Below are 23,750 nucleotides of genomic sequence, written 5' to 3' on the forward strand. Positions count from 1 at the left end.
TTGGTGAGCCGGCCAGCTGTGAGCTGTTTGTTTGGGGGCTATGGGATTAGGACTGTTTTCCTTACTGAGTTGGTGGAGTGGGTTGAGTGGAAGGATTCCAGGCTTAGAATGCCCAGGGCCTGGCCTTCGCTGTCACCTCTCACTGCTGCTTGGGGTCTTAGCTCCACTAAGAAATGTTGGGGATGCTGCTTTTCAGGGCAGGGCAGCTCTCCGGACACAGGTAACTAGGTATCCCCCCTGCCCCAGGGGCTAAAACACTCATAGCCTCTGGGGTTTTCCCAGGAGTGGTAGTCTTGGAAAACTCAGAGGAAACAGGAAGGAGAACAGCTCCTGTCTCAGCCTTGGGCTCCCAGTTTAGGCTGCTCCTCCCCCAGGCCTGTCAAAGGCCGTTTTCCTTCACCTCCCAGCAGATTCTCAGCATCCCCAGGACATGCAGTAAGTAGGGTCCTCAAAGGTTCTTTGATCTCCAATCCATGGGAGTGCCAGGCCATAAATATTATGTTACTACCCCCGTCACCAGCCCTCCAGTGCGACAATGTCTATGCTTTTAATTCGGACTTAAATTAACAATGGTTACGTTCTGTTTAATGATTCCTCTGTCTGGGCTTTTCCTCTTAACTTGATTGAAAGTTCTTTTAGGATAGACACCATTTTCCCACAAGCAAAAACTTAGGTTGAAAATTAACCAGGTGCCCAAACACACTTGTTGAATGACTAGGCTGGCTGGATGGATGGACGAATGGACAGATGAATGAATGAACAGATGGCTGGCTGGATGGCAGACATCCTTCACTGAGGTCTTCTCATAGCAGAAATAATTTTTCTGTGCAATAATCTAACAAATATTTACTTATTGCCAGCCACTGTTATACATCCTTGGGATTCATCACAGTGAACAAAAACAAAACAAAATCCCTCCTTTTTGGAACTAATATCCCATTAAGAGAAAACTGTAAACAAAAAACGTTTAAAATAAGTACACTACGGGCCGGGAACGGTGGCTCATGCCTGTAATCCCAGCACTTTGGGAGGCCGAGGAGGGTGGATCACCGGAGGTCAGGAGTTTGAGACCAGCCTGGCCAACATGGTAAAACCCCATCTCTACTTAAAAAAAAATATATATATATATATACACACACAAAAATTAGCCGGGCATGGTGGCAGGCGCCTGTAATCCCAGCTACTCAGGAGGCTGAGGCAGAAGAATCACTTGAACCCAGAAGGCAGAGGTTGCAGTAAGCCGAGATCGTGCCATTGCACTCCAGCCTGGGGGGACAAGAGTGATACTTCGTCTCAAAAAAAAAAAAAAAAAAAAAAAAAAAGTACAGTGTGTAGACTGTCAGCAAGGGATAACTACTAAGGAAACAACATTAAATAGTAGAACAGGGTAAGAAGGGTTAGGATTTGGGAGGAGGCAGGTTGTAGCTTACAGAGGAGTCAGAGTGGATCTCACTGAGATGGTAACATGTGAGCAGATTGGAGGGAAGGGAGAGGGGATCATATGGCTGTTTGGGGAAGGAGCACTCCAGGGAGTGAACAGGCAGTGCAAAGTTTTTAAAGTGGAGCCTGCCTGGTGTGTTTGAGGAACTGACTGCAGTGAGGTTAGTAGGCAGGACCAGAGTAAACAAGCAGGGGAGAATAGAAGGGAATGAGTCCTGAGAGGTAGAGTTGGGATGGGCTGGCAGATCCCACAAGGCCTTTGGGAAATAGAAAGCCATGGAAGGGTTTTGAGAAGAGGAATAACATGATCTGATTTAAATTTTAAAAGCCTCTGTCTAATCTGCTGTTTTGAGAATAGATTGTAGAGGGACAAAGATGGAAGCAGTTAGGAGGGTACTGCAGTAATCCAGGTGAGAAAGGAGGGAGGTTCCAACCAGGATGGGAGCCAGGGAGGTGGGGAGCCCAAGCTATTGGAAGGATGGAGTTGCCAACCAGTGAGATGGAGATGGCTATGGATGAAGGAGGTTCACTAGGTAGGGGTGGGCACAGGGCAGATCAAGAGCTTAAGGTACCATCCAAGTAGGCATCCAAGTTGAGATTGAAGCCCAGATACATCAATTTAAATTTGGTTGTCCATGGTATTTAATACTCAAGGTCATGGGATTGAGTGAGATCACCAAAAGAATCAATATAAATAAAGAAGAGAAGAGGACTAAGGACTGAGCCCTGGGGAATATCAACCCTAAATGATCAAGGAGATGAGGAGGAACCAGCAAAGGAGACCAAGAAGGAACAGCTTGTGAGACAGGAGGGAAACAAAGAGAGCCATGCTATTCTGGAAGTCAAGTGAAGAATACACATCCTGGAGGAAAAAGGATCAACAGAGTCAAGTGAAGCTGCTAGATCAACAAAGTTGAGGACTGAGACCTGACCCCCGGACCCCGCAATGTAAAGGTTGACAACAGCAGGCTGTGGAGTACCGGGGCAAAAGGCTGGTTAGAGTAAGAGGCCAGGCACGGTGGCTCACGCCTGTAATTCCAGCACTTAGGTGTCAAGATTATGCCATTGCACTCCAGCCTGGGCAACAAGAGCAAAACTCCGTTTCAAAAATAAATAAATGAATAAACAAACAGCGGGTCTAGGAGAAAATGGGAGGAAACAAATGGCAAGAATGAGCACAAACAACTTTCTGGAGAAGTTTTGCAGCAAGTAAAAATCAAACAAAAAGTTGAAGGAGAAAACTTTCAAGAAAAGGTTCTTTTAAAATGGAAGAAGTAATCACATGCTCGTATGCTGGTGGGAACGATTCAGGAGAGAATGAACAATGAAGATGTGGGAGAGAAGCAGGCAATATTGTTGGAGCAATACCCTTGAGTAGGTGAGAGGGTGAAATCCAGTGTGCAGGTGAAGAGGTTTGCTCTAGAGAGGAGCATGGAAAGTTCATCCCTGTTAGAGTCAAGGAAACAGAATATACAAGGTCAGATGCTGGCAGGTAGGGAGATGTGGTCTGAAGAGGGAAGAAGGTCATGTGCCAGGAGTAATATGGGGGGAAGGTGTTAGGGGTGTGAAGAGAGAAGGGATGGTGTAAAGGTGTCATCAAGGAGAGTGGATGGGCTCGGGACATAGTGCATGATGACCTAGCAGCGACTACTAACCTCCTTGAAAATTGTGGCCCTGAATTTAAAGGGAGATCAGTCACAGGGTTGTATTTTTTTTTCCATCAACAAGCATGGAGTAAATGGAGAGTTGGATCTAACCATGGTTATGGTTTTGCCAAAACAGTACAATGAAATGAGAGGGACAAGGACGTCAAAGGGATACACAAGGGAGTGATTATGGTAATTGACCATGGAATTGAAGTTGCGTTCTAGTAAGAAGGGTTTCCATTTTAGTAAGTGGGAACATGTGAGGTGTTTTACTTTGCCAAGAGTGAACTGTAGATGGAAAAAGTCTGAGACTTACTGCCTGGAGCCATCATTAACTTGGTGACTCCCTGATGATTTAATGGAGGTGACCTGCCTCCCAAACTTGCTCTCATAATTGGCTGGCCAAGACATATGATGTAGTAGAGAAGTAGAGAAGTCAGCGGTGGAACAGGGAGATTAGGAGCTGTCCTGTTTTACCAAAATTGCTGTTACACTGCCCGTGGAGCACCCCATTCGCCCAAAGACACAGTCCTCCCTGCCTCATCAGCAAGCCTGGTCTCACCAGGAGTAGCTCTAGCAGTCTCTGACTCAGCCAGGCCTTCAAGCTCCTCCAACCTTGGCTGAAGGAGCTCTGCCAGGCAGCTGCCTGTCCCTGTCCTCTGGCCTCCCTTCATATGGTTGGCTTTTTCCCACCCAGTCTGTTAGTCCTGGGATGGCAGCTCCCACTCAGTTCATAGCTTTGATTCCCAGAGATTTCTGATTCTCTTCTTCTGGCTTATAGGACAAAGTCCTTGGCTGCTCTGCCCTAGTCAACCCTCTACTCTTCCCCATTACTAGCCCCCATCCAACATCCAAGCTGGGCCTCACCAGCCAGCCTCATTCCTACATATTCAGCCCTGGGATTGCTAACTCAGCCTTCCCCTACCACGGGCAGAGAGTAACTTCTAGGCCTGTGTCCAGAATCATGAGGACGATAATAATAACAGTAGTAACTACCACAATGTAACCACAGAGAAGAACCAGATCTACTTTGCTTCCTGCTACGCTCATGTTTCCAGAATGCAGCACAGAACCTTACACATTGTAGGTATTCAGAAATGTCTGAGGAATAAAGGAATAGATGAGTACCATCTATCAAGTGTTTACTAAGCCCCAGAAAGGCTACCTAAGTCTTGTTCACACATTACCTAATTTAACCCTCTAAACAAATTTTAGCAAGGGATAATACTGTCCTAATATTATGGGTGAGGAAATTGAGATGCTGAGGAATCATATAGCCAATAAATAACAGAAACAGATGTAAAACCCAGTTCTAAATGTCTTTTAAACCCACTACCCTATACAAATCTGGCCTGTGAGTCCCCACGGTCAGTCTGGCCCCACTAAGAACAGAACAAGAGATTACAAATCAGAGCCCCCTGGGCCACAGCCCTCACCAGTCAAGCTACATCTCATGATGTGTTACATAGAAATGGCAAGCCGCTGGCTCCCAGAAATGTTCTGGTTCCCCCTCAGCTCTGGGAAGCCAGGCTCCAATGCACGACTGCCCAATCCCCTCAGATAGCTCTGGACAGGGCGTACAAGCTGACCATCCAGATCTTCGGCCAAGAACTCCAGAAATTCCTCCCGCTGGTGACCACCTTCAGCCCCTCCCCTCCACTGCTGGACCACTGTGCATTCCAGGCAGATGTCTCAGACATGAGGTGGGACCTCAGTGATTTGGCAGGCTGAGTACCTGAAACAGATGAAAAGACTACTAGTCGTCCCCAAACATTCATTCTCTCTAATAACAGAACTTCCAATTTTAGATGGGTAAGTTCTGGGAAATAGAATGACACCAGAAGTAATGTATACTTTTTCTAGATCAGTGGTCCTTAACCGGGGATGATTTTGCCTCCCAGGAGATACCTGACAATGTCTAGAGATATTTGTCATTGTCACCACTGGTACCTAGTGGATAGAGGCCAGAGATGCTGCTAAACACCGACAGTGCACAAAATAGCCCCTGACTAAAGAGAGTTATCTGGCACAAAATGCCAACAGTGTCAAGGCTGAGAAATTCAATTCCAGATCATACCCTTAAAAGGACTGCACACGACCTCCTCTGGTTTTTTCCTCCTCTCCTCCAGGCTACAAGTTGAGGAAAATTGGAGCAATCTCCTTGGACTTAGAAAATGGAAACTAGGTCAGGCGTGGTGGCTTACGCCTGTAATCCTAGCACTTTGGGAGGCCAAGGTGGGCGGACCACGAGGTCAGGAGATCAAGACCATCCTGGCCAACATAGTGAAACCCCGTCTCTACTAAAATACAAAAAATGAGCCAGGCGTGGTGGCATGCACCTGTAGTCCCAGCTACTTGGGAGGCTGAGGCAGGTGAATCCCTTGAACTCAGGAGGCAGAGGTTGCAGTGAGCTGAGATTGCACCACCTTACTCCAGTCTGGGTGACAAGAGCAAAACTGTCTCAAAAAAAAAAAAAAAAAGAAAATGGAAACTACCTGCTTGGGGATGTCAGAACCACAATAACAGCCTTGGATCATCTACCTCTACTATTAGCATGAAAGAGAAATAATCTGCCTTGTATTTTGGGGTACTTTTGTTATAGTAGCTTAGCCCATACCCTGATACAAGGGATTTTATGAGGCTAAGTAGGATTTCAATTTAGCATAATTTAGTGTAATTCCTTTTTTTCTATCCTCTTTCTCTCTTACCCTTGCTTCTGATAACACCCTGTGGTGGGCAGAATAATGGCCCCCTAAAATGCCTCTGTCTTAATCTCTGGAACCTGTGAATATGTTAGGTTACATGGCAAGAGGGAATTAAGGTTACAGATGCAATTAAGGTTGCTAATCAGCTGATCTTAAACCAAGGAGGGTATCCCAATCACCCTGAATTGCCCACTGCAATCACAAACATCGTTATAAGTGAAAGGGGGAGGCAAGAGAGGCAGAGTCAAAGTGACACAGCGTGAGAAGGACTCAACTGGCCATTGCTGGTTTTGAAGATGAAAGGGAGCCACAAGCCAAAGAATGCAGGGAGCCTCTAGAAGCTGGAAAAGGCAAGAAAATGGCTTCTCCCCTGGAGCCTCCAGAAGGAACCAGCCCTGCGGTCACCTTGACTTTAGCCCAAAGAGATCCCTTTAGGACTTCTAACCTTCAGAACTGAAGGATAATCAAGTTATATCATTTTAAGCACCAAGTAGTGTGGTGATTTGTTACAGCAGCCAGAGAAAAAAAAATATTCATCGCCTTCTTTCTTTCTCCTTCCTCTTTCCTCTGTCCCTCTTTTCAATCTAACTTCTGGGAATCTATTCATTTTCTGTGAAAGTCTGAGCCACTGTGTAGGAGAGGCCAAGGCCCTAGTTGGCCTGTGTCTGGAGTCTCCTGGAAAGCCCTCACCAGCAGGATAAAATGTGCACCTGCACATGGAAACAGCAGCCATGCTAATATGGAGCATGAGTTCGGTCCAGCAACTTATGAATTTGACTCTAATTTCTTTCATGATATGTTTTCAGAAACACACTTCATCAACATCCAAGAACCTGCAGCAAGGAGCCCGGGCTGCTCTTTATGAAACCCAAGTCATCACTACGTGGTCTGCTTTCCCAAAGGTGCTCTGCCCAAAACCAAAGGGACCAGTAGGCAACAGCCATGCTAAATGTAGGCGGAATTAGCCAGCCCTGTAATTCCAAAGTGTTTAGCTTTGGAGCACAAAAAGTTAAACACCTTCTTGCAACACATTGTAAACATGTCAGTGTGTTTAACATGTTAACCATGCTCTGTTCTCCTGCCCATGTGTTTAGAAAAGAAACAGGTTATGATGTTTAACTAGTGAATGGATGTATGCGCTCATAGCGGCTAACACTTTCTAAACACTTGTGGATGCTTAAAATTATGATGTGTTTAAGATTCGAACACATTTGCTTTTCTACACTCTTAATCCAATGAGCGCTGGCAGCATTTTTGTTTTCTAATTGCAAGGGTTTGTCCACCTTGCAAAGGCCAGTCTGCCATGATGAGTTCCAAGAGTTGTCAATTGCCCTTTTTTAAAAATTAGCATTTTCTTTGATACACAAATCCCCTTCTCAAGGAAAGGATTAACTAAGAGAGTGTAAATAATAGTCATTGTTTAGAGGATGTTGAGAGTCCTATTCTGTTAGAGAATCTAAAGGGTTTTACTGGCATCAGCTGTGAGGCTTTACTAATTTCACCATATGGTTCAGAAAATGAAAACGAAAGAGACTCCAAATCCTACAAAGGTCACGCAGAAGTGTATGGAGGAACAGGGGATAATACCAGGCCTCCAGGTGCTGCCCAGGCCTCTGCTTACTTGTCCACTCTACCCAGTCTTCTCAAACCAGTAGCTGGAAAAGGCATTAAACACTGCCTCTCCCTTCCAAGCGTGGGCTCACCATTAGCAGTCATCCAGAGGGTTGTTTGGGGGTGGTTGTCCATCCAGTCTCCTCTGTCCTGCTGTAACTTTTCTACCCTACACTTCCATACTCTTTCACCTGATGACACCAAATCTTCCCTCCGATCTCCTTTATCTACTCTGTGTCTGCCCACTTCTCCATGCCCCCTTCCGACCACAGCCCCTCCTATAAGTGGCCTCTGAAATGGCCTATCTCTCTGCCATCAGACACCCTCCCTAACCAACCTTATTTCTTGCTGATGTCTCCTCTCCCCTGTAGGCTCGAGGCACCCTGGCCTTCTTTTAAGCTATTTCCTGCCTCGGGGCATTTCAATATGCTGCAAGAAAGCCAATCTTTCCTTGGTTCTTGTCAACTAGCTGACTGTTTTGAACACCAGTGCCTCGGGAGAGCTTTGCCTGACTATCCCACAACCCCCTCCAGCCCAGGTCATATCCCCCTTTTCTATCCCGACACTTTTTGCTTCTCGCCTTAGAGCTCTTAATTACCATTTATTTAGGTTTGCCTTCCCCCTCTAGGCTAAATTTCCAAGGAGGGCAGGGTCTAAGGCAGTCTTGTTCACTGTTGTATCCCGGGCACCCAATGCCTGACAGGTAGTTAGCACCTAATGAATGTTTGTTGAATGACCAATGGGACTTCCGGCTACCCAGTCACTCTTGGGGTGGTGGAAAGAAAGATCGCATTATGAGTTGGGGGCTGTGAGTGCGGTTTCCCACCTGGTGGGAATTTAATTTCTCTGACTCTCGGTCTGTCTGCATGCCAGATGGGGAACTGACTCAATTCAGCAAATATTTATCAAGCTGGCCTCATGTATAAGGATGCTGATAGGCTCGCTTGGTGCCTGCAGAGATGAAAAACACAGTCCTGGCCCTCAAGGGGCTTGTCGTTTAGTGTGTAAGATTAAGCGGCCGGGTGCGGTGGCTCACACCTGGAATCCCAGCACTTTGGGAGGCCGAGGTGGGCGGATCACAAGGTCAGGAGATTGAGACAATGCTGGCTAATGCCTTGAAACCCAGTCTCTAGTAAAAATACAAAAATTAGCTGGGTGTGGTGGCGGATGCTTGTAGTCCCAGCTACTCAGGAAGCTGAGGCAGAAGAATGGTGTGAACCCAGGAGGTGGAGCTTGCGGTGAGCTGAGATTGCACCACTGCACTCCAGCCTGGGTGACAGAGAACGACTCCGTCTCAAAAAAAAAAAAAAAAAAAAAAAAAAAAAAGATTAAGACTTCAACATAAGTAACCACAATACAAGGCAAATTTGTTTTTTGTTTTTAGTATATGTCTCCATTTATTTCATTATGCCATTAATAATCTCCCTGCAATATTTTGTAGTTTTTAGTGTACTGATTTTTTACATCTTTTTCAGCTTTATTCCTAAGTATTTGATATTTTCCAATGATATTTTAAATTGCACTACTCATAATTGTAATGGGCAGTGATTCTTTGTAGATATATAAACATACAATTAATTTGTATTTGTTGATCTTGCATCCTGCAACCTTGTTAAATTTAGTGATTAGTTGTAGAATTTCTTTCTTTTAACTTTTAGGTTTAGGGATACATGTGCAGGTTTGTTACTGTGATACGTGTGTCACGGGATTTGTCGTACAGATTATTTCATCACCCAGGTATTAAGCCCAGTCCCATTCGTTATTTTTCCTGATCCTCTCCCTCCTCCCACCCACAAGACAAATTCGATAATGTTCCAAGATAATTCTAAAGGACTAGGGAATGCATAGAAGAAAGAACCTACCTCCAAGTGACATACTGAGAAGGCTGTATAGGGGAGGGACACCTGGGTAAATTTAGAACAGGCAGGACTTCAGCAAGCCAAAATGAGAGGAAATCCTTTCACTAATGCGGTGACGTTAAAGACACAGAGGTGGAGAAGCCTGAGAGAGGCTTGAGGAGCACCTAGGATCCAATGTAGCTGCCATGTAAGTTGCAGAGGAGGCGATGAAACTGGAAAGGTTGACTGGAGACACATCAGGAGGTTCTGAAATGCCACTCAGGAGTTTGGAATAAACTATGTTGTAGGAGCTAATGGAGGACTGTGGACAGGAGAGTGACCAATGAGAGCTACACTCCAGGGTGATTAATCCAACTTCCAGAACAAGAGGGATGATGTGTTAAGAGGCACCTGCAGTTATTCAGGAGAGAAGGGAGAAGGGAGATGGCAGTGAGAAAAGCAGCAAGAGGGGGAGGCTGAGCTCAAGGTGCTCTTGAAGACAGAAGCAGCAGGACTGGGGAGCTGGCCAGATGAGCAGGCCAAGGGGAAGAGTGAAGCCCAGCGAGGATGCCAAGGGTGCAAGCTCGGACCATCAGGAACAAGATGGGATAACAAACAAAAACAGAGGCCGGGCGCGGTGGCTCAAGCCTGTAATCCCAGCACTTTGGGAGGCCGAGATGGGCGGATCACAAGGTCAGGAGATCGAGACCATCCTGGCTAACACAGTGAAACCCCGTCTCTACTAAAAAATGCAAAAAAACTAGCTGGGCGGGTTGGCGGGCGCCTGTAGTCCCAGCTACTCGGGAGGCTGAGGTAGGAGAATGGCGTAAACCCGGGAGGCGGAGCTTGCAGTGAGCTGAGATCCGGCCACTGCACCCCAGCCTGGGCGACAGAGCAAGACTCCGTCTCAAAAACAACAACAACAACAACAACAACAACAAAAAAAAAAACAGAGGCCACCAGACAAAGAGAAGTGGGTGGGGAACACATAGCATATCTCAGACACGCTTACTGCAAGGCCTGGTGAAGCCGTCAGGTGAACACTTGAAGGCAATGGGAAATGCAGGTCTTAAAACTAGAATGTGGATTAACACTTCCCAGCCTGGCCACAGGGCTATTGGGAAAATCAAAGGAGATGGTAAAGCAGAAGGTACGTTGGGACTTACAAGTCACCATGTACATGTAAGGCATGACAATTTGTATTTTTATTACCGCTCCACAATACATTTTAAATATCTCAGAAGCTGGGGATGTACATTTGGTCTCTCTCTAATCTCTAATCTTAGAGATTAGAAATCTGAAAGTATTCCCTGAGTGTTAAAACCAACCCATAAAAGAGCAGAATAGAGGTCTTTGTAAGAGACAGAATGGCTTCAGGGCCAGCAGATAGTAGCAAAGACGCTGAACCATCCCTGTGGACACGGGGAAGGGAGAAACATGGGGCATGACTGAGGCTCACCTGAGTACTGTCTAGGGGCACAGAGGCAGGAATATTTCCCTCTCTGGAACACCCACCCCTGTCATCACACAGGTCCTAACACCTAAGTGCAGAGACACACGTACAGACATATTCTCTGTGCCTGGATTCTACTCCCAAAGATGCAGGCTGGCCTTCTGGTTTCCACAGCAGCCTGTGCCTGTGTGAGTTTGGTTAATGTGAGTTATGCCATTCATGGCAAGCAAGGCTGAGCACTAGACGTTACACCAATGATTTGCCAAGTGAATGCCACTTGGTGAGTCCTTAAGGCATTTTAAGGAGACAAATGATCCTGGGCTTTCAAAACAATATTTTTAAAATACTTAACTCCCATTTAGAGACATAAAGGAGAAACTTATTTTTCAACAGTAATGAACATTCAACATATTTTCATTTTAAAAATTCTGATTAATATAAAATAGAATTCCAGACACTGAATGTGCCATTAGCCCCTCAGTGCATTTGGAACTGTCTTTCATTTTCCAGTTTTGGCATCACTGATAAATGGACAGCATTAGTCCCCTGCACTCACTGAAGTCTGAGGTAACATCCATGGATAACGTTACAAGGTCGTATTGAAAATATAATTTATGGTCTTTTTCCCTGGCTTTCCATTTTTCTGTAATTCTTTTGGAATCAGGTGGATGGACGATTGGTTTCCTGAAGCTGGCCTCCCAGAGAGGGAGCTGGCCTTCTGCTGAGTTCCATGACTCCTCTGCAGTTTTCTGAACCGGGCGTCTTCTTGGGAGGTATATTATTAAAACATTTAAATTTTAGATTATAAAATAAATCGCTCATTTCCTGAGAACAGCATTACTCCATGCATAATCCACTTTCAGAATTTCAGCTGGCTCTGCCTGCTAGCTCTGGGCAACAGTCAACTCGCTAGTCTCAGACCAGGTGAGGACACCCACAATTCACACCATGCAACTCACAAATGTGAGTTACCTAAGCACTTAACAGACACAGGGTCAGAATGGTAGAGACTGTTTCCCATGACTGTGGAGTGCACTGTCTGTGAGGTCACAGTAGACTTTATTTGTTGTCCTCCTGGCACAGGAAGCCTGTACTTCTCAAGCCCCCTGGAGCAGGGCAGAGCCATGTGCTGGGCGAGGAAGTGACTCCAAGGCTGAGGCAGTGATGAGCCCATGCAGGGCTTTTTCTCTCCCTTCCTGTGCCTCATTGATTAAGAAGGTCATGTATTTTAGAAATGCAGCCCTCATGGCTCCCTGAGTTGTTATATGGAGCACATTTGCTTTGCAGAGTTGCCAGAACTGGTATAAGAAGTAAACCTGTGTATTAGAACTTGGATATTTGAAGATTATATATGGAAATGTGACCTATGCCAGATTTTTCACTTATTTGGTGACATTTCTGCTCTTATAATTGATTGGTGACTAGATTAATTCTCTATTGCTGCTGTAACAAATTACCACACACTTGGTGACTTCAAACAATACAAATTTATTATTTTACAGTTGTGGAGGTCAGAAACCCAAAATCAATCTCAATGGACTAAAGTCAAGGTGTTGGCAGGGCTGGTTCCCTCTGCAGGCCCTACAAGGAGAATCCATTTCCTTGCCTTTTCTAACTTCTAGAGGTTGCCCACATTCCTTGGCTTGTGGCTCCTCCTCCATTTTCGAAGTCATTAGTGTAGCATCATCAAATCTCTCTGGCTTCTGTTTCTGTCATCACATCTCCCTCTGTAACTCAGACTCTCTTGCCTCCCACTTCTAAGGACCATTGTGATTATATTGGGCCCAGCCAGATAACCCAGGAAATCTCACCCGAAAATTCTTAACTGAATCACATCTGCAAAATCCTATTTGCCATGTAGAGAACATATTTACAAGTTCAGGGGATTCCACTGTGGATATCTTTGAGGGGCTACTATTCAGCCTTCCACAGTGACCCATGCATTTGCTTATCCAACTGATCTTTAATCCCATTCTGGTGAGATTTAACCAGTAGCCAGATGGCCTTTCCCAAGTAATATTCCTCCATATTGCCTACAGCCATATATAGCTTTTCTTCTGAAACACATACATTTCCATATATGAGAACTGATTATGGGGAAATAATCCAAATGAAGATAAGCTTTATGCACAAAGATGGTTATGAAGGATTATGGATTTTGTTATAAGAAAAAACTTGGAAACATCTAAAGTGCAATGATATAAGGAAATGTGCAAAGAAATTCTAGAATACTGCATGTGCAAATATCATGCAACCATTATGTTTATAACAAATATTTATCTCTGAAATGTTCTTTATAATAATTTTTAAAGAAATTTACACATATATATGATCTCAACTCTGAGGAAAACATATGTAGAGGAGAAAATTCTGCACATGTATACACCAAAATGTCAACAGTGAGGTTTTTTTTTTTCTTTCTGTAGGGTATATATAACTTTAGTTTTCTTTCTCATACTTCCATTTTTTTAAATATCCACAAAAAACAAGGATGGCTTTTGTAATCAGAAATCTCTATTGATGATAATAGCGGGTCACCAGGTTAGATAGGAGTGATCTGGAAGTGCTGGAGAATTCTGTTTATTAGGAAAGGTGCTCTATCCTCCATCTGTAAGCACCTAAGGACTGGATGCTGGATGATTCCCCTTCTATGTGTGCTGGGACCCTAGGGCATTCCTTCTTTCAGGGCATTTGCCCTGAGGGAATATCTAGGATTTCTCCAGAAGGTGCAGGAACCCACCACGCTTTGGGCCATACTGGACAATGAGGTACAAGGTTGGAAATATCACATAGATGGTTACCCTCAGGCTTCTGTTCAGTCAACAAGAAGATAATCGAAGGAAGGTCTTCAGTGTGAATATGAAAAAGTGTACCATCCTCCAGGGTGGCCAGAGCCAAGGTAAAAAAAGAAAAGAAAAGAAAATACTAGGCCATAGCTCTTCACTGCAGAGAAGCAGTGCTGGTCTCAGACCACATCATCCCCAAGATGAAAATGAGTGGCAGCCGGTGTGGTAGGAGTGGGAAAATGGGGACATTCAAAGACTGCCAGGGGAAGTGCAAACTAGTAAAAACAAAACATGCCTGTGGAGGGTAGTAGGGTCTGAATCAAATCACAAAAATGTCAGTTCCTATGGCCCTGTATTTCCACTTGAAGAAATGTATCCTAAAAATAAGAAAGTTAAAAATCTAAATTCCTAGCTGTATGAGATCCACACAGTAGATTATGCAACCATTAAAAATCATGCTCAAGTAGAATTTTTAATGGAGATGTTTATAATATATTGCTAAGTTTAAAAAGCAGAATATAAAATAACAAATATAGCATAATCAACTTTCATAGCAAATAAATATGTAAATAGATGTTCCTAGCAAAAAGCCTGCTTATACTAAAATCATCAAATGTGACAGAATAACAGGTAATTTGCAGGGTTTTAGGGGAGGTTGGTGTGGGGAGGTATAGATCTCAGTTCTCTAAGTTTTCTGCATGAAGTGTGTATACCCTTAACGTAGGGCTTTTGCTTCCAAAATAATCAGCCTACAGTTCCTTCCACTGTTGGAACTCCTGTTCTGCTCCCTGGCAGAGACACCTTCATGTCCATTGTCCTCCCGGGTCACATCTGAGTGGCTATTGGAGAATGTGGACTTTGAAGAATTACCAGGCTTTTGCAGGCCCTGTCCTGCTGTTGCAGGACTGGGTGCCCCGGAATGGTTTTAAGGATTGAACACGTTTTTTAAGGCCAAGATTATGGTTCATTTGATAACATCATTTCTTCAAATACATTTGAAATACTTTTGTTTCTGGTCATTCCATATGTAAAAAGCTACCACTTAACCGCTTGCCTATTCACAATTTTTAAACCTATAAACTGTTCTTTCACATACCGCCTGCTGGGCTCTGCCAGTGCTCGTAGTTTTATGGTAACTATGTTGAGGCCAGCTGAAAGCGTAGATGTGGGTGGAAAGGCAGCCCCCCTTAAGCCCACCTAGACCACAGGCTCCCTATAGCTGTATGACAGAACACTAATTTTATCCTCTGCTAAGTCTATGACTTCTCAAATACCACTTACTCTCTGCTTCAGTTTCAGGTACAGAAACAATTGGCTTTTTCAACCCAGCAAGGCTCCAAACTACCAAACTCTCAGTCAGTTTAGACTCCAGGCTGCAGGCAAGAGAGCAGCACAAAGTCCTGTTCCTGTCCATCTGCTCTTGCAAACTAGCTCACGCTACCCTAACTTCACTGCATTCTTACAAGACTTCGTAAAAGCAACAAGCTGCAACCCAACACACACCAAGAATCTGAGTCCCTGTCATCATTTCCCTATTGCCACAAGCCTCAGGCAGCGTGTGATCTGTCTTCAGTGTCGGGCACAGTTTGATCAAATGTTTTGCCACACACAACAAGGGTCACTAAACAATATCTGAGTCCTTACTCACTGTCACCTAAAAATCTTTTTGGAACAAGAGAGAGTATGTAGCAAAATATGCATATCCCAATGCATGATGGCCACTTCGAGGGTGAAAACCTTCATTTGACTGTGTGCATTCTGTAAACTTCATTTTTAAATTGCCAACCTCAGTTTCATATTATTCACACTTAATAATTTCCTGCCCAATGTCCTTGGAGGGAGACTTTCTCCACTTTTATTTATTTTTATTTATTTATTTATTTATTTTGAGACGGAGTCTCGCTCTGTCGCCCGGGCTGGAGTGCAGTGGCCAGATCTCAGCTCACTGCAAGCTCCGCCTCCCGGGTTCCCGCCATTCTCCTGCCTCAGCCTCCTGACTAGCTGGGACTATAGGCACCCGCCACTGGGCCCGGCTAGTTTTTTTTTTTTTTGTATTTTTTAGTAGAGACGGGGTTTTACCGTGTTAGCCAGGATGGTCTCGATTTCCTGACCTCGTGATCCACCCGTCTCGGCCTCCCAAAGTGCTGGGATTACAGGCTTGAGCCACCGCGCCCGGCCTTTCTCCACTTTTAAATGCCTTTCTCAATAATTAGCAAAAAGTGGACATGGGTTTACCTTGATTCATCATGTCATGTATTAAGGTGTCTGCACATAGCAGGTAGGTCCAGCAATTCCCCATTAGATTCCAGTGAGATGTCTAAGGCTGATTTGATGACAGATATGGAAGCTCAACACTCAGGATAAAGTAATGTCCCCCAATCCCCAATACAGTTTGGATATTTTTTCCCTCCAAGCCTCATGTTGACATGTGATCCCCAATGTTGGAGGGGGTGGCTGGTGGGAGATGCTGGATCATGGCGGCAGATCTCTCATGAATAGTTTGGCGCAATCCTCTTGGTAATGAGTGAGTTCTCACTCTATTAGTTCACGAAAGAGCTAGTTGTTTAAAGGAGCCTGGCAGGTCTCTTGCTGTCTCTCTCTTGCCATGTGACATGGCTGCTCCCCAGTACCTTATGCCATGACTAAAAGCTTCCTGAGGCCTCACCAGAAGCTGAGCAGATGCTGGTGCCATCCTTGCCCAGCTTGCAGAACTGTAAGCCAAAAAAAAAAAAAAAAAAAGCCTCTGTTCTTCATAAATTACTCAGTCTCAGGTATTCCCTTAGAGCAACACAAAACAGACTAATACATCCCCATATCCCCAGTGCCTGACCAGAATGATGGTGTTTTTCCCCATGGTTCTAGACAGGACATGGCGAGTTGGACCCACCAACCCTGGTATGTGTGACAATAGCTCTCTTTAGGTGTCTGACCTGAGTCTACCAGCCCTTCTTCAATCAGTCATTTTCTTATTGATATAGCTGCAGGGAAGAATCTGCTTTTTCCAAGACAAACGATGGTACTAGTGACAACAGCTTTGCAAGTTTGGAGGAGTCAACCTGATTTACTACTGTCATCTCCCTGGTCAGGACAATTCTTCGTAAAAGACCAACGTGGGGGGTGAGGTGGGTGAGGAGGAGGGAAAATGAGAAGGCTGCCTTTGGAGTGTGACCTGTGTGTGCAGGTACATCACCAAAGCTCGCTGCTCACAAGTCTCTCTTGTCCCCTGCAGACTCCATAGTCCCCCATCAAGGTTCCTGTTCCAACACTGGAAACTTTAACGAGGTTACCCTTTTAAGTGTCTCTGCCCAAATGGGACAGCTGGTTATGATGCAGGCAAACCCCAACACTGGGGCTTAGCCCAAGAGGGTTCTCGGCTTCACTCAGGAAAGAATTCAAGCATGAGCCAACAGTGAAAGGAAGCAAGTTGATCTGAGCAACAGCATACAGCAAAATGGCTGCTCCATAGACAGGGAAGGGCTATCCCACAGGCAGAGTAGCACTGGTGGATTGCTGGCTAGGTATATTTACCCCTACTCCTAATTATATGCTAAATAAGGGGTGGGTAATTCATGAACTTTCTGGAAAAGGGGCGAGCAGCTCCTAGAAGCATATAAAGTCATTTCTGGGCATTGCCATGGCATTTATAAACTGTCACTGTGCTGGTGGGAGTATTTTGTAGCATGCAAAAGTATTATAATTCCTAGTCCTTGCTGGTTGTGGACGGTTTCCTTGCTACATCAGCAGGGTCAGGAAAACAAGCCCTGCTGATCTCCTGGCTCAGTTAGGTTAGGGGAGTGCCGTAGTGAAGACCCCAGCCACTGACCCATCCCCAGAGCCTCCTCCTCCAGGATCATTCCCTACTCATTCCTTTGCCCATTTCCTGTGTTTGTTTGGTCTCTATTTCAGCTTCCCTTCCTGGCTACAACATCCAGGTAATGGCTCTCCCCACTCAGCTCAATCCCTAGGGCTTCTGCTATTCACCATCCTTGAAGGGAGTGAACCCACCCACCACCAAATGCCTCAGAAGAGCTGCATCAACAGCTGCTTCCCAAGAGGCAGGGAGTGAGTGCTCAGAGAAAACTCTGCATAGGGGTGAGGACGACGCCAAAGGTTAGCTCTGCTCCCACTGTGCTCATGACTATCTGGGCAGTCATGGTGCTTGGCCAGCTTCTCTTGGCATCAACCCCCTTTCTTCAGGTCCTGGTCCAAAACCCAGCCTTGAGGATGCTGCCTGTCTCAGATCCTGAGCTCCATAGGAGAAATGGGGCCATGCCCAGCACTGGGGCAGATGTAAAGAGCAGTTTAAAGACTGTGGAAAAAAGGAGGACATAAAGGACAAGAGAAAGGGAGAAAGACGAGGAGGAGGAGGAAGAACGACAGTGCCTCCTTTATTCCAGCCTCCATGCCTTTGCTCATACTGAAACCTAAAGCGTCGCCATGTAGGATCTCCTCCCCACAACCATTCCCATCCTCATTGCTCTCCCCTGCTGCTGGCCTCACATCTCACAGAGCCTTGCCTCGCGTGTGCCCTCCCAACCCAGCCTGGGCTTACAGCCTGCAGCACTGTAGCTGTTCACTGCATGTGCTTCAGGCTTGGGTCCACACTGCAAGCTGCTCCTCTCGCTTCCCTGCGGTGACTCACGGGCCCTTGCTGCAGCCTTGATTGATTGGGTGACAGGGTAGCCAGGGTCTGAGGCACCCTAGTGGTTCTTGCAGAAGAAAAAGGAGTCCAGGGCACATTCCAAGCCCTGTCAACGCTGGCTTAGCCCCTTAGTGGTGTAAAATCTCACGCCTGGAGTCCTGTAAGCTTCTGGTGCCAGCTGCAATTTTATTGGTGGTCTGTGACTTCAAAGGCCTCTCCTCCTGCGTGGCTGAGCCAGGCAGATTGCAGAGCAGAAGGCCTGTGCCCAGGGCACCAGGGAATTCCCCCAGGACCTGGACCCAGCCTCCTCTCCAACCTACACTGCCTCTTTCTTTTATAGTCACAAAAATCACTTTCCCAGCTCCCTTAGTAGCCAGAGCAGATGGAACTGCAGAAGAGGAACTGGCTTCGCTGGATCAGTTTCTTAGGATACTGCTTTTCTGGATCCGTTTGTCCCAGATTTGAGGTGAGACACTTCCAACCAAACATCTCTTCAATGTCTCAACTGGATAAGATACTTTTTTTTTCTCTCTCTCTCTAGAAAGTCCCAGCAGTGGAAAGACAGGAGGCTGGGGTGTGGTCTGGGTCATCCTAAGCACCCACTTGGCATCGGTCTGCCTCATCTATCAAGCAGGGTGACACTGAGGCCTGGCCACTGCCTCACAGCTCTTTGGAGGTTAGAAGAGGTCAAGTCTGGGAAAGCAGGCAATGAAGCTTTCAGAGAGAAGGCACTGCTCAGTCCACACTGCTGGTGCCCCTCGCTGGCCGTCTCCACACTCAATGAAGTGTTTAAGACACAGTGTCTGAATCTCAACCCTGACATTTCCCAGCTGCATAACTTTGGGAGAATTACCAACTCCTCTGGGCCTCCATGCACTCGTGGGGATTAGCTCATATTGGTGAAACACTTGAACAGTCCCTGACACCTGGTAGGTGCTATAGAAATGTTTGCTATTGGTTTTTTTGTTTGGTTTGGTTTTGAGACAGAGTCTTACTCTGTCACCCAGGCTGGAGTGCAGTGGCATGATCTCAGCTCACTGTAACCTCCACCTCCCGGGTTCAAGTGATTCTCATGCTTCACCTCCCGAGTAGCTTAGATTACAGGCGTGTAACGCCCAGCTAATATTTTTTGTATTTTTAGTAGAAACGGGGTTTTACCTTGTCGGCCAGGCTGGTCTCAAACTCCTGACCTCAGGTGATCTGTCAGCCTCAGCCTCCCCAAGTGTTGGGATTACAGGTGTGAGCCACTGCACCCAGCCAGAAATATTTGCTGTTGTTATTATTGTCATACATATGCCTCATCTTGCTCATTTATTCCACATGAATAGGATTTGTGTGCCAATGAGATGGCAAGCTTCCTGTATCCTTTCCTCCCCAGCACACACAGACACCCAGCCCAGCCTGGTGTGCTCAGGCGAGAGCAGCTCAGACCCTGCTCGGCCTTTCGCTTGTGAAGTAAGCGTGCGCAAATGATTAAACCCCTGCAATCCGGCATGCTCGTTTATAAGGGGGAGCTAAGAATAACCTGCTTCACAGAGTGGCATAGAATTTACATGAAATTTAGATAAAACTACTAGTAAATATCAGCAAAGCTCAGCGCCTGGCCTACTACAGGCACTTAATGAACGTATTAATGAATATTTGTAGTAAGCATTGAATGAATGTTTGTTCTCCCCGGTGCTGGGCAAACAACAGCTCAGTAAACACTTGGTGGCTTCAGGTCAGTTCTGAAGAGCATGTGTTAAAGGGGGTGGTGGCATCAAGTGACCAGCCCCACCCTCCACCGCTGGCCACACCTTCCATAGTGACTACACTGAGAAAACATTTAGATGGACTGATGGGTGTGAATCCCTTGAGAACAAGGACTGCACCTTCTCTCTTGCACTTGCCAGCATCTGGCACAGCTGGGTATTAACCACGCAAGACACAACCTCAGCTGTGGCGGCCCTGGATGTCTGAAATCCTGTCCAGAAGAAAATTGAGAGAAAGCCAAAGAAGGAAAAGCTGCCCTCAAACATGCCCAGGATCTTGCTGGAGATGGAAACTAACAAGGATGGAAACATGACAGCAGAAAAATACAGACCAGTTTGAAGTCTGCCCACCTGGGAGTCAAGCCACATTGAAAATCAATAAGGCATCAAGGCCGGGAGCTTGGAGAGCCGACTGGATACCTGCGCGGGCCTCCTTTAAAGAGGGGAAAGCTTTGAAGTTGCAGACGACCAATAAAAATACAGCTGGCATTTACAGCTTCAACTCCTCCTGCTTTTGCTTTTCACCGTGTTGCTAAAGCTGCCTACAAAGCTGCTCCAGGCTGGAATCTTGGCTCAGGTTGACAGAGCCCATTCCCGTTCCACGGACAAGAACAGGGGCTCTTGGTGTCCACTGGCCAGGGATTGGTGATCAACTGTAGGCACACTGGCAATTTCTCAGGGCAACCCCATCTTAGGTTCCGAACATCAGAGGCAATGGCTAAGGTTCCCCAAAGCACTTTGGTAAGTTCAGTTAGAAGCAAGCTAAGTGGTGGCCAAGTTCAGTTAGAAGCAGACTAAGTGTTGGCCAAGATGAGCCTCAGAGAAGCTCATGTTCTTTTGGGATACCTTCGCTCTATTTAATGTGTTTTCTGGTCTCCTGCCCATTCGGTGTTCCCTTTTCAATGCCTGTAACACCAGGAGGAGGAAGGGCCTTCTGGAATGAGCTCTTCCCCTCAAAGATGGAGCAATGCAGGCACAACAGGTTAGTCTAAAAGGGAAACAATGGTTCCAGTGAGAGGGAGCTGGACCCTGATTCCCAGCCCAGTACCTAGGATTTAAGATGCTGAAGCTGCAGGCTCTTCTTTCTTCTCTCACTTCTCTATTTACCACTCTCAGGAAGCTCCAGGACCTTCCTTTTTTCTCAGTAAGCACAGAAAGGGTTCTCAGAACTAGGGGCTCCTGGCCCAGTCAGGCAGACAATACTTAAAGCCTAAAACATCCAGGCAAAAAGCTACAAAGCAGTCTCAGAATGAATGGAAGGTGTTATGCCATGCAACATATATGGGCAATGTCAGGCTTAATGACCAAGCTGAGCTAATGTCAATAAACAGAGAACTATTAGGAAATTCATTAATCAAGGTCTTGTTTATACTCCTATTTGTCAACCAAATTATTTGTTTGACTTGTGGCCTCCTTGGTTTATTATGGCCATTTCTGTCATCAGTAGAGCTGGGCTGCTGGAATTTCACACATAGGTAGTCCTGCCTCTGTCTTCAGCATGCTCCTGGTCAGCCTTCTCCCAGAATCACACCTCTCAGCAGGGGCCAAGGTCTGTCTTCAGTTAACAAACCACCGTTCTTTATAATCTAGTGATTTATCAGGCCTTAATTAATTGATTTGCTAATCACTATTTCCTGTTTCTAGAAATGAGCCCAGAAAGTTGACCTTTGAAGCACTCCCCTGCTCTTGGGGGCATGTCATCAGGAAGAAACTCCAGGCTGAAAACACAACTGCAAGGCCAACAGGCCGGGGAGCAGCTTTCTCAGGACATCTGAGGTCCTGCCCCACCAGGCTCTGGTCTTCACACACCATCTCTCACCGTGTTCCAGCCCCAACTGCCCTTTGCCTTCCTCCTCCCTGAGCTCATGCTTACCCCTCCCTCAGCATCTCCCTAGCCCCAGCCTGAAGGCCAACGTCCTCCAGAAAGCCTCTCCGTCACCACAAGGCCAGAAAGAGCCTGTCCTGCCTCTAGCTTCTAAGCTTCTTAGTCCCAACGACTGTCCGTGTTCCATTGACACCTTCCATACACAGCTTTGTGAGCTGTGCGTATCTGTGGTTACCAGAGGGTAAGTTCGAGGGCCAGCTGATGCCTACTGTCTCTACTGTCTCACAGCTCTGCACCGGGTTGCCTTGGCCCCACTCCCCCACAGACACACGTACATGTACACACTCACACAACACTGGACCAATAGAACTTTATCAGTAAAATGTAAGTATTTCGTTACACCAGAAGCTATCCCTGTTTAAGGCCCTACCCCCAAAGCAAGTAGAGAATGACAATTACCTTGATAAGGAACAAGGGCCTTCCCACTTCCATCCCCTAAATGACACTAATTTCCGGGGTTTCCACCTTCTCTGAGCCAGTGCTTCCATTTGGGAAACAAATATGAAATGATTTCTCCGTTCAAAGTGACAGATCACAGGTTTCTAGGTAGCAGGCAGGGGAACCTGCCTCACAAAAGGTAGACATCCTTTCTGACTTTGAAGGGAAAAGGGCGAAGGGCTTTGTGGGGAGTGGGAGCAAGGACTGGATTTCTCCAGAATCACTCGGAGTAATATCTATCCTCAGCAGCCGCCCTGTGGATTCTGACACATCTCAAAAAAGCAGGGGTCTGGAAAAAGCAGTCAGCATCTCTTACCTTCTGCAAAAGCTACCGTGCGGACCGTTCCTTTGTAGTTTGGGCGTAAAGAAAAAAATCAAACCATCTTGGAAAAATCAGAAAGCAGATGCGCCCATAATTGAACTTGGCAAGAGCAATAGAAACCTCGTTATGGGTGTTACAGGCACTCACACCTCAATTAACCTAGGGGGCTTGGGGCCGTCGGTTTCTCTGCACAGATGTCAGGGTGAGAGACCCTCATGGGCAGAAGACTTAGATACCCTGAGACCCCCTTCGGAAACCAAGGGCCTGGGATCCCCACCCAGCCCTGGCCTAGGATCCTTCTCAGAGCTTCGGAGCCTCATGTCCAGGGTAGTCTGTGGTGCACCCTGGGCTGCCTAGGCCGCCAAGCCCACCCTGGAGTGGCAGGAGCCCAGCCTGTGGCCAGCTCTGCACCCACAGCCATGACCTGCTGCCGAATTTTACTATCTGCCATTTACCATTCTGACGGGGAAAACAAATTTAAAACACCTGGAAATTTATGTCTCTGATGGGTCAGGTTGCACTGTTCCATTATATTAAATAATCCAGGCTGTGTGCTTCAAAGGCCGCCAGCCTCAGGAGGCCGCCAGGGCGTGGGGCCTTTGTTAGCGGTGGGGATGTGGGCAGCCCGTGGCCCACCTGAGCCTGGGAGCACCCCAGGGTGCTTGGGCCTGAAAGCTGGGGGTTGGGGAGAGGGCAGCCTTCAGAATCAGCCCCAGGCACTGGCATGTGCTTGTGAGTTCTTTCGGAGGCCTGCTTTCCTTTTCCCTGGACTGGGGATGACTCTCATCTGCACCGGCCTGGGTTTAGAAGGTGTTTCCTTTCTCACCCGGTCACTCACAGGCTCAGCGACGTGGGGCCCCAGTTTCCTCCTCTGCATAACAGGACCTTAGTGGCAGGCAGCTCTGTTCGCATGGCTGACGCCCCTCCCCAGCCCCATTCTGTCCCCTAGACTTACCGGGGGGTTCAATTGATTCCCTTCAAACTCTCAGAAGCTCTGAAGGTCAAGATGGGCAAGGAAGGGGTGAGAAGATTGGAGTTTGGAGGAATGATCAAACTGCTGAGACTTGGGTGGCTAGTGGGGTCAGTAGCAGAAGCTAGGAGAATTCACAGGAGGCGCTGGCCAAGCAAAGCTCTCAAGGCCAGGCTGGCCAAGAGCAGCACTGATTTGGGGGAAGAAGGAGTTCAGCACCCTGAGACCATCTGGCGAGTGATCCTCACCCAGCACTGACACTG

The 23,750-nt window shown here is 46.6% G+C and overlaps 1 protein-coding gene across 1 annotated transcript; it reads left to right on the forward strand.

Annotated features, from left to right (window-relative positions):
- The first annotated feature begins 173 nt into the window (after positions 1-173).
- Positions 174-23,313, forward strand: LOC116270335. Its single transcript, XM_031655499.1, has 4 exons — positions 174-220; positions 4,556-4,789; positions 21,618-21,938; positions 22,442-23,313. The coding sequence occupies exons 1-4, from the start codon at positions 174-176 to the stop codon at positions 22,872-22,874; spliced, it is 1,035 nt and encodes a 344-aa protein (XP_031511359.1). The 3' UTR covers positions 22,875-23,313.
- The last annotated feature ends 437 nt before the right edge of the window (positions 23,314-23,750 follow it).

Source organism: Papio anubis, chromosome 14, assembly GCF_008728515.1.
Source record: "Papio anubis isolate 15944 chromosome 14, Panubis1.0, whole genome shotgun sequence".
NCBI classification, from domain to species: Eukaryota; Metazoa; Chordata; class Mammalia; order Primates; family Cercopithecidae; genus Papio; species Papio anubis.